The sequence below is a fragment of the Podarcis gaigeae genome (assembly GCF_964106915.1).
Source record: "Podarcis gaigeae genome assembly, chromosome: 8".
In the NCBI taxonomy this organism is placed as follows: domain Eukaryota; kingdom Metazoa; phylum Chordata; class Lepidosauria; order Squamata; family Lacertidae; genus Podarcis; species Podarcis gaigeae.
This window is the reverse complement of record NC_139684.1, coordinates 3,273,550-3,290,444: the sequence shown is the minus strand read 5'-3', so window position 1 is coordinate 3,290,444 and position 16,895 is coordinate 3,273,550. Positions and strand designations below refer to the sequence as shown.

Here is a 16,895-nt window from a genome sequence, read left to right as displayed (position 1 = left end):
CCAACAGCCACTTAATGTGACAATTTGTCATATTGCATTGACTTTCTCATGGGCTCCACAACAGCATTTCATCTTGTGAATGACCAGATGATGTTTCTTCACATTCTGGCTTTGAGGCTTGGCTACATATTGCCACATCAAAAGTGGCCATGTATGGCTGAGGCAACCCAGTCAGGTGGGTGGCATATAAATAATAATAACAACTACAACAACAATTAGTAAGCTAAATGTGATGTAGGAGATGCTAGTGTGGATCCCCTGGTATCCTTCTCTTTGCTTAAATAGCTGCCTGGAGAGTTCAGGGATTTTAACCTGCAAACTGGAAAATTGCTAGTTGACACTCCATATTGAGAAATGTTCAGCTCGTTCTCCCTTGAGTCCCTGTATGCCAAAACCTTGTTGTGGACATGTAGTATTGGGAGACATTCCTTAGGGTGTTCCAAAGTAATCAGCCAATCTCCAGGGTATGAATTACAAAAGGCTTGATTTTTAATAAATGAGGAAGGTTGAGTGAGAGAAATACACAGAGTACAAGACAAAATAAAAACACAGAGGAAACTAGCTAACTAGCCTAGCAAGCTACATTTTCTACATAAGTGTCGGAATTGCATTGAGTCTTCAATATGCTTGCCGGAAGACCAAATTAGCACAATGCAGCCCATCTTCATTTTGGGTGATGTGAAGGTGGATAATTTGCAGCCCAGAGGGACCCAGATACTGGAGGGTAACATGGAACAGTAGGTGTGAACGTCGGGTAGTATTTTGAGCGCTTACGAAATGGGCAGTCAGAGTGCTTATGGCAGATATTTGGGAGGGAGGTGGGGACCAGTTTCTTACTGCTGTACTAGATGTTTGTTGAGCATCTAAGCCTCACCTTGGTGTGTACAGGTGAAGCATGCTGTCTCTGGGGCAGTGTCTGCTTTACTCAGTGAATGTGTGGGTTTAACACACATATACAAAGTGTGCAGGTTCCCTGGGTTTCAGTGCTGCCTTCTGGTGCTGATATTAGCTGGAGTTGGGGCAGAGGAGAGAATAATCCCTTTCGCTCCTCCCTGAAGCTAATTTCAACTTGGAAGGGGTCATTTAAATGGGGGCGGGAAATGGTATGTGTATGGGGGGGAGATTTAAAGCCCTTACTTAATGGTTGCATTTAACTAAAGGAGGTGTGACATGGAAGATCCATGATCAGATCTGATTTAGTCCTAAGGCAGGTTCTGATGGTTCAGTATTCTGAATCATCCCCAGAGACAGGCGGAGAAAACTGGAGGTTTATCTCTGCTTATTTCTCCTTTAGCAGCCAATTGTCCCCAGGGGTTGGAGCTGGAACAGTGAGCTGCTAAAGCAGAGAAAGGCGACCAGTGGTTCTGCTTCTCTATTTCCCTAGGATGCTCTCCATCCTTCTCTGCTTGTCTCTGAGGGAGCTCTAGAATTTTCAGTGGTTAAGGCAGAATGCACCCATGCAGGAAGCCCTTGTTCAAGTAAGACTGACACATGGAAAGTGCTTAATGCATGTCTTGGCCCATTCGCTTGTTACTGTTGGAATGCCTGCAGTCAGTGGTCTGTATGTGTGCACGTGAGCATGCTGTTGTAATGCTAGCATTACAAATGAATGGGCATGTGGCTAAGTTTACTTTAAATGTGACCAGGCATGTCTGGGAATATTACACAGGTTCCTGTATCCTGTGTGGCCTAGGCCATTAAGAGCCTGGCTGAAATGTGATCAGCCCATAATGAATGTAGCTAGGGTGTAGCCAGTCAATTCACACAACTATGCTGGCTTTGTAAGGATATGGGTTGAGTGGATCCATTAAAATGTCGGTATGTGCTGAATATTACATCTTCGGTCAAATATTTAATGATTTGTAGAATGGTTTAATTCCATCTGCCTACAATGACCTTGCAGAATTTAGTTTTCATTATAGTCAGATTTGGGGGCCTTACTCAAGCAAATTGTGCTGTCTTAGAACTCTTTGTGCCTTCAATTTGTAGGTTTTTTTAATTGCTATGGTTAAATAGTTTCTGTTCTGAAACCAGAACACCACAAATCTATTGATCTTACTTTTTCTTCTCCTAAATGCCTGATGAAAACCCATTTTTGCCCACAAGCTGTTTCTCCAAAATGTATAGTTAAAAAGAGGACTACTGGAGGAACTTTGAAGTGCATAGATGCAGAGCTGCAAACTCACCCCCCCCCCCCCGGGAATATGATATGGGGAGGGACAATCCTGATCCTGTGGCTCAGCTATCAGAAGTTACCTGCAAATGGAATAGGTAGTCCTCTCTCGAGAATAAAAAAGAATACTAATACTGTTGAATGAGTTCCCACTGATTGGAAGCGTTTTTTAAGACGAAATTGGGAAGCGACAGCACAGAGCTTTAAAGGAATTCGGGCTAAAACGGATGTCATGGAACATAGCTGGTTGGCATTCAAAGCAGAATAAAAAGTTGAATGCAACTACAACAGCCATGATTCCATGCAAACCGTTTGCAACTGCTGTCTTGGTTATAGTTTTGAAAGTATGTTTAATGCTGATTAACTTCTACATACCACCTTGTAAAAAAAAAAATCTACTGTAAATACTATCTGGACAGAACTAGAGAATTATATAGAATCTCTATATCCTACTGCAGTGTTTATCATTGCAGGAGATTTTAATGCACGTATCGGAGCCAACAATGTAAATTTGTACACCCATTACAAACAGAGTTTGAAACCAGATATTTACTTAGCCAGAGGTACCTCCTGTTTGTCTAAAGATCATAGATGTAATTATTCAGGGCTTTATTTAGCCCAAGTTGTAAGGTGGAGGGACTTGCTAATATTGAACAGTATGATATAGGAAGATCAGGCTGGGGAATATACCCACTTTGCAAAGCATGGAGATAGTGTGATAGATTATATTGCGATCGGATCTCACGATTTGCATATAAGTTTGTCATGGAGTTTGAGGTGGGCCATAATATTTACCTCTAACAATGGTACTAATAGGCCCAGTATTTAACAATTCTTCCCCAAAAACTCAGTTTATCTCTAATGCAAACTTAGGTGTAACTGCAGGCAATAGAATTAATGGACACCAGTACTCAATCTAGCACTGACACCTTCTTCATGCGGATGATTTAAGAACTATTCATACTGCTATCATCTCAGCTACCTCTGCTGCTGAGGTTATGAATTTGTTTAAGATCTTGACTGACATGTGGCAAGATGACTTGAGAACTGAGATTAAGAACAGTGGCTCAAGAAGAACAATCAGATCTTCCAGCTGGTTTGACAAAGAGTGCAAGCAGGCTAAAAGCCAGCTGAAGAGAGTTTACCGCAAATATAGGAACTCTAATTTACCCCTCTTAATTAATGAATATGTTTCCCTCAGACAAGTATAAACTTTTGCTAAGATGGAAAAAACAGAAAGCAGAAAAATGCGCTTGGCATCCAGGTTATTTCCTGAGGTTTTGGGCCACAGCAGTAGCCATCTCTAGATTCAAAAAGGGCCTTACATCTGATCTGGCTAATTATAGACCAGTTAGTTTGCTACCTGTAATTAGAAGATTATATGCAAAGCATCTTTATAATAAGCTAATTGATTGGATAACTGATGAAGCTATTCTTGCCGAAGAGCAAGCAGGATTTAGACAAGGCAGATCTGCTGTAGACCATTGCTTTGTACTTGCCCATTTTACAGATATCTTAAGAAACCAGGTGGTGTGCTATATGCAGCTTTCATTGATCTGAAAGCTGCATTCGATTCAATCCCTCAAGTAAGACCATGGGTTAAGTTGAACTCTTCCAATATAGATAAAAGATTATTGTTCTTGATTAAATGTCTGTATAAAAACACTGTGCTGATAGTGCGCTGCTCTACAGATGTTCACAGAATTCATACCAGTGACAAAGGGAGCTAAGCAAGATTGTATCCTAGCTCCCGCACTGTTTAATTTATATATAAATGATATTGTCCAGAGTTTAACATCCCCAGAGTATTGTGCCCCTAAATTGGCCACAAAAGCCATCTCTATATTATTATACTCAGATGATGCAGTACTTCTATCTTAAACAAAAGTGGGTCTACAAAGATTGATGAGGGCATTCTCAACCTACTCCCAAAGAGGACAGCTGGCTGTGAATTACAAGAAAAATGAAGTCATTGTGTTTTCAAGAAACTATAGGGCCCATAGATGGTATATGGATAATCAGTTGATCAAGCAAGTTAAAGTCTTTAAATACCTCCGCCTTATTTTTCAGTCAACAGGGTCATGGGGAGCACATCAGAAATATGGAAAGGAAAAAGCATCTCAAAGCACCAAAATTCTGACACGCTTCTTCCATACAAAAGGTGGCAATCACATACCATCAGCACCTGAAGTTTTTAAAGCTAAACCCCCAGCACAGTTATTATGTGGGGCTCAGATTTGGACAGACCTTGGAACTACAGAAGCTGTTCAATCTAAGTTCCTAAGGCAATCTTTTTCTGTTCCATCCTGTTTTCCAAATGTTTCATTTCTCTTGGAGGCTAATCTTCTCTCTGTGGAATTACATATTTGGTGTAGGTTAGGACATTCAATTATTGGCTTCGGCTAAATTTAAACCCCAACGATCTACTACCCTTAGTATCGCAAGATTGTCCTGAGAGCGCTTGGACTAAAATGATCAACCGAAAGCTTTAATTTTCTGGTTTATAACCACAACAGTTATTAACACTGGGCTTCAGTAAAGCAAATAATTTAATTAGACAGGGCCTATACGTGACAGAATAATTTGGCCAGAAGAAGGACATTTTGTCCATGGTATGATTATTTTCCACCTAGTCATTTTGAAACATTAGCACCCTATTTGGAAAATTTAACAATTCCAAAATACAGGTGCAAGAAGATTAAATATACTGCCTTCAGCTGTACTTGAGGGTCAGTTTCAAAAAATTCCACTGAAAAGATGGTTGTGTCCCTGTGGAGATGGCAGTATTAGCTTGCACTGTTTATAAAGATTTGAGGAGTGAGGTTATTACCCCTCCACTACTACCCACACCAGGTTGCTCAACCATTGTTACTGTGTGCTTTCTTCTAGCAGATCAAGATAATCAGATGACAGTAAAAACTGCAATTTTTTTAGCAGGGGCAATTAGAATAAGATCTATTATTTGATTATTGATGGAAACCTCCAGAATGTATTTTGTATAGTTAAGTTTTTACCTCTATCTTCAGTACATTTTGTTTTATTTTATGGCTATGGCTAGTGGCTGATGCAAATAAAGATTCTTCTTCAAATGATGTATCTAGCTGCAGTATTACGCTTCATTAGAGCTGAAATGAGACTTGGTGAATCTGAATCTCTGCTGTGGGGGGGGGGGGGAGTCAATTTTTCTTTGTTCATGTTTGCCTGGTGAGGGAACACCAAATAGCCTTTAGTGTCTAAGAGACTAGTGATATTCATGCATGGTCTCTTCAGAAAAGCACAAAAGACAATTTGATCTTTTCGTTCAGTGGGGAAGCAGGTTTAAAAACCTGCACAGCTTGCTTCCTCAGCCAGAAAGTGACAATTGCATTTGCAAATTGTCGTGATAATTTCCTCCTCTGCCAGACACCTTTGGGGAAAGCACAAACATCGCTTCCCACTCACAGCAGCCCCAGCAGCCCCAGCCCCATTGCTCAGCCTATCTTCTACTGCAGTTTCATTCGCCCCGCAGCCATGTGGATGTTGGCACTTCCATGTAGCAACAGGCTCATCTGTTTCATTAATGGTGTATCAGCTGAACCCCTGGATTGTGTGTTCATGTCATGGGCTCTGAACTGCTTTGATATTTTTGAAATGGGTTTTTTTCCTATTTGCTGGGCATGAAGACTTATTTGTAAAGTTGGTTGGAGCATAAAGTCAGGCAGATGGCCCATCTAATTGAGGGCTCATCTCCAAATGGTGAGTGTTAAGGTAGTGCTTTTTTTCAAGAAAAATAGGTGCTGGAACACACCATGCAGTTGTTACAGCAAGTCACTAGGCAACTTGCGACAGCCCAGAGCAGATGCTGGTGCCCCTGGTTCTGGTGCAAGTCAAAGAAATGTGCCCCTCCATTTCTTAGATTCAGGTGGATGATTAGGGCATCTTGGGAGGGCCCTCATGCAGATGCCCGTGGCTGCAATGGTAGAGGCCTGGCTGGAATGCTTAAAGCCCATGTGGGAGGCTAGGAGTGGCTAGGAGCTAGGTGGAGTCGTAGTTCTTTAAGAAAAAGTGTGGACTCACACATGCTCACTCACATCTTCCGTTTTGACTTGAAATGTTCATTTTGGGCTTCTTAGAAGTAGGTAGAGGCAAAAAGTGTGTGTGGAGAGCACTGGCCAACAATGGCGCCCACCTGAGAGGTGCTGAAACTGCTCTGGCACACTCTGATTGAAAAGCACTGAGGTGCCCTCAAGAAGCTCACAAGCAGAGCAAGATAGCTCTGTCCTGATGCTTGTCCCAGCTGCTAATAATTGGAAGTATACTGGAGATTTAGCTGTTGCAGTGGCTGTCACTATGTTTAAGTCATGCAGGGGGCGTTCTATTGTCAGGCTGAACCTTCTGCCAGTTTGTTGTGTGTTTTTAGTAGCTCTTAAATTGTTATTCTTTGGCGATCACTCGTAGCCAAAGCCATGTCTTCCATGAACACGATCTTAACAGTGTGTCTGTAAGTGACTGTGGAGGCCATTTCGGGATCTGTACATCCTTCCACGGTGGGGACATAGGTTTCCAGGCAGGAGTAGATTACAATGAGGATTTGCCAAATGTGCCTCCCTCTTAGCTCATTTCTCCCAGTGTGGTGTAGTGGTTAAGAGCGGTAGACTCTTAGGGAGCCAGTGTGGTGTAGTGGTTAAGAGCGGTGGACTCGTAATCTGGTGAACCGGGTTCGCTTCCCCACTCCTCCACCTGCAGCTGCTGGGTGACCTTGGGCCAGTCACACTTCTCTGAAGTCTCTCAGCCCCACTCACCTCACAGAGTGTTTGTTGTGGGGGAGGAAGGGAAAGGAGAATGTGAACCGCTTTGAGACTCCTTCAGGTAGTGATAAAGCGGGATATGAAATCCAAACTCTTCTTCCCTTTCATCCTGAGTTTGTGCTGCTTCAAAATCCATGATGCCTTTGGTAAATCTCCAATTGGAGCGCTCACAGGCCAGTGTTTTCCTGTTGTCGGTGTTTATACTACATTTTTTTAGATTAGCCTTGAGAGTGTCTTTAAACCTCTTTTGTTGTCCACTGGCATTATGCTTCCCATTCTTAAGTTAGGAATAGAGAAGTTGCTTTGGAAGACGATAATCAAGTATCCGAACAACATGACAAGTCCAATGAAGTTGATGTTGAAGAATCTTTGCTTCAACACAGGTGATCTTTGCTTCCTCCAATACACTGGCATTAGTTCTCCTGTCTTCCCAAGTGATATGTGAAATTTTTTTTGAAGACACTGTTGAAGGAATCTTTTGAGGAGTTGGAGATGGTGTTTGTAAGTGGTCCACGTTTCACAAGCGTACAGTAAAGTTGGTAGTACAATAGCTTTGTAAACAAACATTTTGGTTTCTGTGCGAATGTTCTCAAACACTCTGTGCTTCAGTCAGGAAAAAGCTGCACTCGCAGAGCTCAGGTAATGCTGCATTTCAGCATCAATGTTGGCCCTTGTAGGAAAAATGTTATTGCAGTAGAGAGAGAATATTTCTCAGTTTATTATTCAACAGACTTGCATGATGTCATTCTCCTGCTTTTTCATTGTCTCCCATTACCCCAAGTGAAAAAGTCTCATCTGCTCCAGCCTGGACTTTGCAGCCTCTATAAATTATGCAAATTGAAAGAATACACAGAATTGCTTCTGCAATTTTTATTATCCTGCCTGTTTTTAGGATTTTGCCGGTCATGGGGGAGAGTGAAGAGCTATGAAGAGGAGTACTGACACCCTGCCCCTACCCACTGGAAATCTTATTGCACTATCTCTCTAGCATCTGATATTTTGGCAGATGTTGCCCACACAGTTTCAATAATATATTCACAAGCATAAGGGCTTTTTTTCCCCAGGAAAGCTTATATTCTCAGAGAGCTGAATTTTGTGTCCAATACCATTTGCTGTACAATTTTTGCATGCCAATAGAATTTTATCATCAACTAAAATTTACCAGTAAACATGTTTCTGTTAATTTAGGCTTGAGATCAGGGATTTCTCTCTCCCCCCACCCGCTCTGCCTCCACAGTATGTTGAGGAAGTTCTCCGGAGTAGACAACCACTTCTGATCTTCCTGGAAGAGGCCTTCGCTGGTGCACCACAGGTCTCTGCCTCCAGCAGGGAGTGGCTGAGCTTGGTGTTCAGTGCGTTCCATTCAGGCACTGTCCCTGACATCATGATTGTGCCCATTGGAATCTCCTATGATGTGGCTCCTGACTCTGGTTACAGGGGGAAAGTGGTAAGAACTGCTGTGGTTGGGTCTGGAGGAGCTGAGAATCCATACTTGAGAGTGGCTGGGACAACCCGGTCAGATGGGCAGGGTGATCATCATCATCATTTACAGTGAACAAGTGTGACCTGCAGTAAAATATTCCAGGTGGACTACTCCTGTTTGGGGTGCATGTATGACAGATGGCATTCCATGACCAGTGAGCATACTCAGTCCCTCTTGTTTTTGTTTTGTACTATTGCAAGCCCTGGGGTTTCTTCAGGTCTGCTGATACTGCCCCTTATCTCTTTCTGTGTGTTTGGCACCATTTTGGCTACAAAAGGATCAGCACATGAAGAATGAGTTTGCTGTTACATTCCATGCCCACTGAGCCATGCTCAGTCATCATTGATGGATGGTGGGGATGGGGAGGTGAGGTGTGTGGAGTCACTGGTGCCCAATCCCTGCTACATAAAAGTACTGGATTTCTCCATTTATTTCTAAGGGCACTTTTCATGTCTGTCCATTCCTGTGAACCAGGTCCTGACATATCCAGACCATGAGATGGTTCTCTCTCTCCTTTGTTTATCTCCTTTTCCAAACCTGCCTACAACCCCAGCTGCCTGCTTTCTCTTAGTATGGGCAACTTGTCACTGAGGGAGGCTACTTTTAAGAAATGTCCCCATCAGTGCCCGGAGCTACCCAGTTACCTCTTGCCAAGAAAGGGAATATTGAGGAGGAGCTGATAGTTGTTACAATCTTCTGAGTATGGTATGAAATGCCTCATACCAAGTCAGGCCATTTGTCTACACAGATTGAAGCTCTGGAGACCCATAGCCACACAGGAATATTTCCCAGGCCTTCCTGGAGTTAGATTTGGGGTCTTCATTCAAATCATATGGTCTACCACTGAGCTACAGCCACCCACATAGTAAGTTTTCCACAACTGGGATACAAATTGTCTTCCAACCTGCTTCCTGTGCCTTTCAGGAGGGAAAATCAAAACGTTGAATGCTTCCCTACCGTATATATTGAGAGAGAGAGAGAATACACACACACACACAAACACACACACATATGTAATATTGCTGCAAGTAGAAAACTAGTGTAGCAGCGAGTCAGGTAGTCTGGAACCTCTCTCTTTCCTTGCACAGTCTTTGTTTTACTTAAGGAGTGCTCAAAATAATTGATCACACACCTGAAGGTGCACACAGAACTCTACTCCTTTAGGATTCTGCTGCATATGTTAACCAAGTCTGAATTAATATTTTTAACACTTGTTCTGTTTCCCCAGAGCCCCAGCCAGACCCTTAGCCTCTGGACATCCCTGTGGACCACCTGCAGAGCTGCTTGTAGAGGACTGGGCTGTGTCCGGGTTGATTTTGCTCAGCCCTTCTCTTTGCAGGTAGACCCCTGTTACATTCAACCCAGACTTGTGGGAATAAGAAAGAGAATTGCTGGGGAATTACAAATCTTCCCAAACCTCTGGTGGAGAAGGTTGAGCTGACTTTAATATGGATCCTCTGGTGGAATGGGTGGCATTTTAATTGGCTTCTCTTCCTTTCTGCCTAGGAGTATGTAGCAAACAGCCTCTTCAGGCAGAGCGGTTCTGGAAAGTGTCTGGAGGAACTCCTCTTACCAGAAATACTTGGAAAACGGTAACTCAGCTCTGGAGTTGTGGTGGCCGACAAAGGTCAGGCCTACGAAGTGTAATCAAGGTGTGGCAAAAACTTGACTCTCAATGTCACTTGTAAGACAAGTGAAATTCTTTTGAGCAGTGGTGGTATTGGGGTGTCTGAGAAAAGTCAATAACATGCACTGTTCCATGTCATCATGTGCTGTCTGTGCCTCAGCACACGTGTCCCATTACTGAGAAGGTTGCTGACTTCCTGAAGAGATCAAAGGTCATGTGGCAAAATACACAGAGGAGAATAAAGCGGTCCCCAAGGAGAAAGAAATTAACCTTTCCTGCTGGTGGTGGGAATTTGGGGCAGGGCTGGGGGCTGTCTTACCATGGGATGAGTTGGCAAACAAGAAATCCAAAAAAGCCCACACAGTCAGCAAACTGTTTGAAAATCCAAATTAGGAGACATATAAAGTCCTTGGGAGGGGTCCTTCCAATTGAGTCCGTCTAAATATAGTGTTGGGATGTGGGTGGCGCTGTGGTCTAAACCACAGAGCCTAGGGCGGTTCAAATCCCTGTGACGGGGTGAGCTCCCATTGCTCGGTCCCAGCTCCTGCCAACCTAGCAGTTCGAAAGCACGTCAAAGTGCAAGTAGATAAATAGTTACTGCTCCTGTGGGAAGGTAAACAGCGTTTCCGTGCGCTGCTCTGGTTTGCCAGAAGCAGCTTAGTCATGCTGGCCACATGACCCGGAAGCTGTCTGCGGACAAACGCCAGCTTCTCAGTCTATAGAGAGAGATGAGTGCCGCAGCCCCAGAGTCATCCACGACTGGACCTAACGGTCAGGGGTACCTTTACCTTTACCTTTAAATATAGTGTTGTCATGTTGCTACATTGTGCATTTAAAGCACCTGGCTTCCTCTGAAGAATCCTGGCAACTGTGGTTTACCGCTCAGAGCTACAGTTCCCAGCACCCTCAACAAACTACAGTTCTCAGGATTCTTGGGGGAAGTAGAGTGCTTTAAATGTATGGTGTGGATGCGACCCTTTTCACCAAACTAAACGGACTGTTCGAAAAAACAGACTGCTTTGCAGTGTTATGTACATTTAATCCTGATCACATGCTCTTTGGTGTGTGGGTATATGGGGCAGGGTCAGAAATAAAGGGGTGATGTCTGTGGGCGTAACAGCCTATGGGGAGAGGAGAGTTAAACCTTCACACCCCATCTACCATGCTGACAAAAAACACCCCTCTGTGAAGCAATTAAGCTTAGGAAGAAAGCTCCCACTGGGGTCAGTAGGCTCTCTTCCTGCTTCCTAGTGGGATCTCCCCACCCCATAGCTTAATTGCTGGGTGGTGGGGTCTTAAGGTGCTCCAGGCCAGAGCTTCGCTTTGGTCTAGACTCTAGAGTCTTCTGGCTGCTCATTTTACAGTGATGAGGTTCCCTCCTTTTAGATGGGAAAGAGAATCAGAAACTTACTCAGAGATCTTAAGGGAATGAAGATGAGACAAGTATGAGCCATTTTTTTACAGCCCCATAAGTCTGCTTCTAAGATACATGTTGAAATGGCATGCAAAAGCTTACAGGAAGCCAACAATAAACTCAAAAGTCACAAATTTGCACGCGACAAATAATAAGCTTCTTCTGAGTCAGAAGCTGAGCAATGCTTTCTGCTGACCGGGGTCTTCACATATTTATGTGAGGATGTAGTGGAAGAATCCTGAACTATTTAACTAAAAATAGCTCAACAAGGATACTATAGTTTCATATTGTCTCTTGATACCTTTGATCAGTGCATGACCTCAGGAAAATTTTAGATTTCTTCATAACAATAGCTTCTGCAAGAACAGCTAGAATAATATCTCTTTAGCATCCAAATTCCCGGCAGAAGTAAACTTTGATTGCAACCAACAGCAGGTCTTACGTACTTGTCAGAAATTACAGCTTCAGCATCCTGTAAGCCTTTTAGCAAGCAAGATGGAAAACCTCTGGCTTCTTGTCAGACTCTGGACAGCTAAGATCACAGGCCTTTAATATAAACTATAATTAGGTTGGCTTGCCGGTCAGCTGGCTAGTTAAAAATTGGCAGTTGTGCACCAATGGTTTGACCAGGGTCAAATATTCCAAGAACGCTCTTGTGTGGATGGCAGGCTTAATATCTTAATGTTATTATGGTGTCATCTGCTAGAATGGGAGGCTTTGCCCCCTCAGCCTGCAGCAATCAGGAGCAAATGTGGGAGCAGAACAAAGTTACTCCCATTAATCAGTGGCAAAGACAAGTGCATAGAAGGGTGGGAGGCTCAGGAGGCGTACCCTACATATGCAAATCTACAGGTGAATTGCTGCAGATAAAGAGATTTGAATAGCCTAATTTAAGAGTCAGTTAAACTGTTGGGAGACAGAAACTTTTGCCAGTCTACAGTAAATCATCCAACAATTTTCCCATAGATCCCTGCCCACCTTCTGCCCACCCTGACAGTTTACTAAACTAGATGGACCAATAGTTTGACTCACGGTCCTATCTGACAATGTCTGCTTTAGTTGGTGGTGTGTGCCAGCTGAAAACAATGCTGAAAGCCTGTAATGGGAGCACTGGTATAAGCCTTAGCAGTAAGGGCTTATGTAAGCTTTAAAATAGGAGTGAGGAACCTTTCTTGTGCCAAGGGTTGCATTATCTCAGGGGCAACCTTCTGGGGGCTGCATGCCAGTGGGCCAAGCAACAGATGCATTTCTTACCTTTTGTACTGTAGGCTATGGCCCAGTCATGAAAAACCAGAATTTTCTATGGCACACCTCTCCTTCCTCTAAGCCTTGCCACAGTGAAGGGATGTGTCAGGCAAAAGTGGTTGTGGAGGCCGCGGGGAAGGTCTGCTGAGGGGTTGTGGCCTGGGAGGAATCCTGAAAGCCACATCCATGCCCCTGGCCTGAGCTTTCCCAGCCCTACTTTAAAAGTTTCAGAAGCTAATGGGGAATGCATGGCTTAATTTCTAAAAAACGGCACAGGTCTTGGAACCGTCTGTTTATTCAAGAGGTACTTCTGAATCTGTTTAAAAGAAGGGGCATGGCCAAAATTGGTGGTGTTAAGTGGGTGTGGCTAAGGAATACAAGGCAAGTGTTGCTAGAGGGAGTTCCCATTGCTCTGTCCCTGCTCCTGCCAACCTAGCAGTTTGAAAGCACCCCAGTGCAAGTATATAAATAGGTACCACTGCGGCGGGAAGGTAAACAGCGTCACAGTGTTCTGTTGCGCCAGAAGTGGTTTAGTCATGCTGGCCACATGACTGAAAGTCTGTCCTGAACCTAGCCTTCCAGGGGTCCTTTCCCTTTCACTTCTACCTAGTGTCAGAGTGGGACCATGAAGATCCAGGTTCAAAACTCCACCATGAGGTTCACTGGGTGTCATCGCCTTTTAGCCTACTCTACTGCATTTGGTTGTTGAGAGGTTGAAGTGTTTGCATGTGTATGCAACTGCTTATGCCTTTCTGAACTCCTTTGGAGGAAGAGTGAGATAAAAAAAATGTTAATAAATAGATAAAGGATTAACACTACTAGCCCAGGGTGTGTGGGGAAGCAACAACACCTGTACTTGTGATATTGTTTTTGTAAAAACTGTTCATTCCCCATCATCCTTCCCTTGCCCACCTTCCTAGCTGTAGCATTTTGGATTGTGAGAAACTGGAACAATGGTCACCAGGGTCTAAAGGCATCATAGCTCTGAACACAGAACAGGAAATACTGGTGTACAATTTGGGCCTGCACACACTGAGCGGTGAGTAGTCATTTTGTCTGGGATGGTTGTTTTATTGAGAAGGCAGATGCCTCGCCATTCTTGCACAGCTTTTGCAGTGATTGATAATTTCTGCTTTGGACTACCTGAGTCTAAGGGGCCCATCCTGATAGGAGGTGTTTGCTGTGGTTCTGAATGTTTCTGTGCTTGGGGCTGGCCTTCCAGTTAAGCTTAGCAGGGTGGCTGGGCATCATTCTGCTGCATTTGTGCATCAGATGCAATTTAATGATAATTCTTGCTGTGAAAACAGCAGAATGCCCTCCCCTTCCCAAAAAGAGGCAGCCCTTCATGTTGCTGCGTGAGTTTTGCCAGGTTTGCCATCTCATTCAGAAGAAAGGGCTAGAAAGATAACATGAGAAGTGGGCACTCCTCAAGGGCAGGAAATGCTTACTTTTGCACACTCTGGAGCTAACAGGATGCAGTGATTAGAAGGCTGGCCTATGATGGGGAGACCAAGATTCAAATCCCCACTCAGTCAAAAACCTTCCTTGAGAGACTTTGGGCCTGTCATTCCCTGTTACCAGCTCCACCTACAGGGTTGCTGTGAGGAGAAAATGAGCTGCCCTTGGCTCCTTAAACATATATTTTTAAATAGGTTACAGAAATACAGTATACAGTAATTTTAAAAAAGGGAAGCTGGAAAACCATTCCAGCAAAAAGCAGGACAGTATAGATTCAGCATGAGAGGTGGATCCCACAAAATGAAATACCTTAACTGTCCTATGACAGAAGCATAAGGCATTGGGCCTGCCACACTGTAGGGAGTGTGATAGTTTAGGACAGGCTTCCTCAACCTTGGCCCTCCAGATGTTTTTGGCCTACAACTCCCATGATCCCTAGCTTGCAGGACCAGTGGTCAGGGATGATGGGAATTGTAGTCTGAAAACATCTGGAGGGCCGAGGTTGAGGAAGCCTGGTTTAGGAGCTGCCACTGAGAGGGGATTGAATGTAAAAAGTGATGCTGTTTTTGCAAGGGTGCACCATGTTTCCAGTTTTAACTTGGGAGGGGGGAGTGTTCGATATAAAAAGTTTAGGAAATGCCGTTCTAGGCTTTTGAAGGAACTCCCAGTTTCTGTTTGCACAGAGATCTTTATTTAAATAAGTGCAGCTTCCAGGTAATGCCTCTAAAATTTCAAGTCAGTGCTGAAGGTGCTGCCAAAAACCAGAGGCTGAGGAAGCACAAGTAAGTGGCTAGCCGAGGTGTTCTGCTTAGCCTAGCTCTGGTACATTATTTCGAGGATCTCTGTGTTGTGCTCCTGGCGCAAGTGGCTGGCTATATGTGCTGCTCATTTGGCAGATGTGCCATCTGTCCCTGTCTGCATGGCAGAAGCAGAGAGAAGGAAGTGGCTTCTTCATCAGGGCCACAGATGGCCCTGCAGGCAAATGCCTACATGCAGGCTGCTAGCTTCCGCCTCAGTCTGGTCGAGAAGCGGCACAAACTGTGGATGCAGCTGAGGCCCTGAGCATTTTGTGGCAGCAAGAGGAAAAGGGGCTTGTTTTGGAGGCTGAAGAATAATATTTGGAAAGATGGGGACAGATCAAAGGCATTTAAGCAAAATAAGAATATTTTAAGAAGTGCCTCTTTTCCCTTGGCATAGGGAGGCTCTTGGTCATCATCCAGAATTGGTGGGGAGTCCATAACTCTCCTCTGCTTCTCAGTTGGGGAGGACTTGCTTGTGTCATGCTGAGCTTCAGGGATGATGCCCTGAGGACTTGGCAAAGTGTAGTGCATGAACACTTCCCAGCTTTGAGGCCAGGAGAGGGTCTCTGTGGCACTGTCCTCCAAGAAGGCACTCAGAGCACCCCCTGAAGTTCAGTGTGACCCCAGTGGTGGCCCCTCCCTGGCTCCAGGCTCACAAGGGCCTGCCTAATCCAAAAGAATACGAAGGGACAAGTGAACTTGTGTCAATTCGGGTAACCTTCTGTCTGTGTGTTGGGTAACCGAAAGGTTCTGCCGAGTAGCAAATCACCTTAGGTTGCTCTGAGCTGCAGTCACAGCCTTCCCAGTTACATAAAATATTCAACTCACGTGTCAAGGTGTGTTTTTTTAGTTTATTGCTCGTCTCCCAGAGTATGGATGTAACTTTCCAATTATTGGTTATTTTAGTATAATACCTGAACTGCTCTGTCTTCGCTAATGCACAGGCTGCGTGACTTTCTGCAAATGGCTCACAAGCGTGTGTGTCTGTCCCCCCCCCCCCCGCCCTCGCTTTATGATTTGCAAAAAGAGTGCTTTGCCCGGGAAAAACCTGTCTTGCTGAGGCGCTTCCCTCAGCCAAGGGGGTGGGCAGCCAAGAACAGAAACTGGCCCATTGCAATCAGTTTCTTCAGCTAAAAAGGCAGCTCAGGCACCCCACCAAGTGCAATCTTCCTGTACGTCTTCTCGTAATGCAGAATTTTGCCCTGCAATCATAATCCCCCTTCAAGAAGCACATTGTGGAGTTGGGAGAGGTGCAGAAAAGCACAACCAAAATTGTTAAGAGGATTGAGCGGCTCCCCTGCGAGGAAAAATAGTTACAGTGTTCAAAAATTAGGGTGATTAAACAAACTGGAAGAAAAGAATATGAAGTTTCCTCTTTTGAATCAACTAAAGAGAATAACAACAAGCTACACTTGCTTTGTTCTGTCTCTTTCAGATGATCTTTTAACAAAAGATAGTTACCTTGTTTTGTTCTTCTCCTCTCCCTAAATGTTAGGAGCAGCCTGAGGGCCCCATCACTGATTTTTCTCTCTGACCCTTTAGAAACCCCCCCCTTCATGCCCTCCCCCATATGCCCCCCCCCTTAGTCTTGCCATTTGGACACAAGGTTGGAGGAAATCTGGGTGACAGGACCACATGCACAATTAGCGGGCAATGAAAGGGCTCTCTTCTGAGCTGTGAACTTTCCTGCAGAGGAAGCAGCCCTTTCAAGTTCCTCTCTGCTAGCCAGAGCTCCTGCAGTGCTCAATTTTCATCTTCATCTCGTTCATGACTTCTGTTTTATCCTTGGCTGCAGGATCCAGTTGGATCAACCCCCCCTCTCCTTCCACCAGCCAGACTTAGCCACCTGCCTTATTGTGCACATTTGCAGAAGGGAGGATGGGCTGAGGCAGACTGTGGCTCTGGACT

At 44.4% G+C, this 16,895-nt stretch overlaps 1 protein-coding gene across 20 annotated transcripts in view; it reads left to right on the top strand.

The window, feature by feature from the left end:
- Positions 1–16,895, top strand: part of GPAT2 (glycerol-3-phosphate acyltransferase 2, mitochondrial) — an 88,701-nt gene that overhangs the window by 59,053 nt on the left and 12,753 nt on the right. For 13 of the 20 annotated variants that reach the window (XM_083753230.1, XM_083753215.1, XM_083753227.1 and 10 more), the window contains 4 exons: positions 8,198–8,407; positions 9,672–9,782; positions 9,950–10,035; positions 13,650–13,768. In XM_083753230.1, coding sequence (XP_083609356.1) covers positions 8,198–8,407; positions 9,672–9,782; positions 9,950–10,035; positions 13,650–13,768 — 526 coding nt within the window. The remainder of the gene's footprint in view (positions 1–8,197; positions 8,408–9,671; positions 9,783–9,949; positions 10,036–13,649; positions 13,769–16,895) is intronic. The other 7 variants (XM_083753220.1, XM_083753222.1, XM_083753219.1 and 4 more) reach the window with 1 other exon arrangement.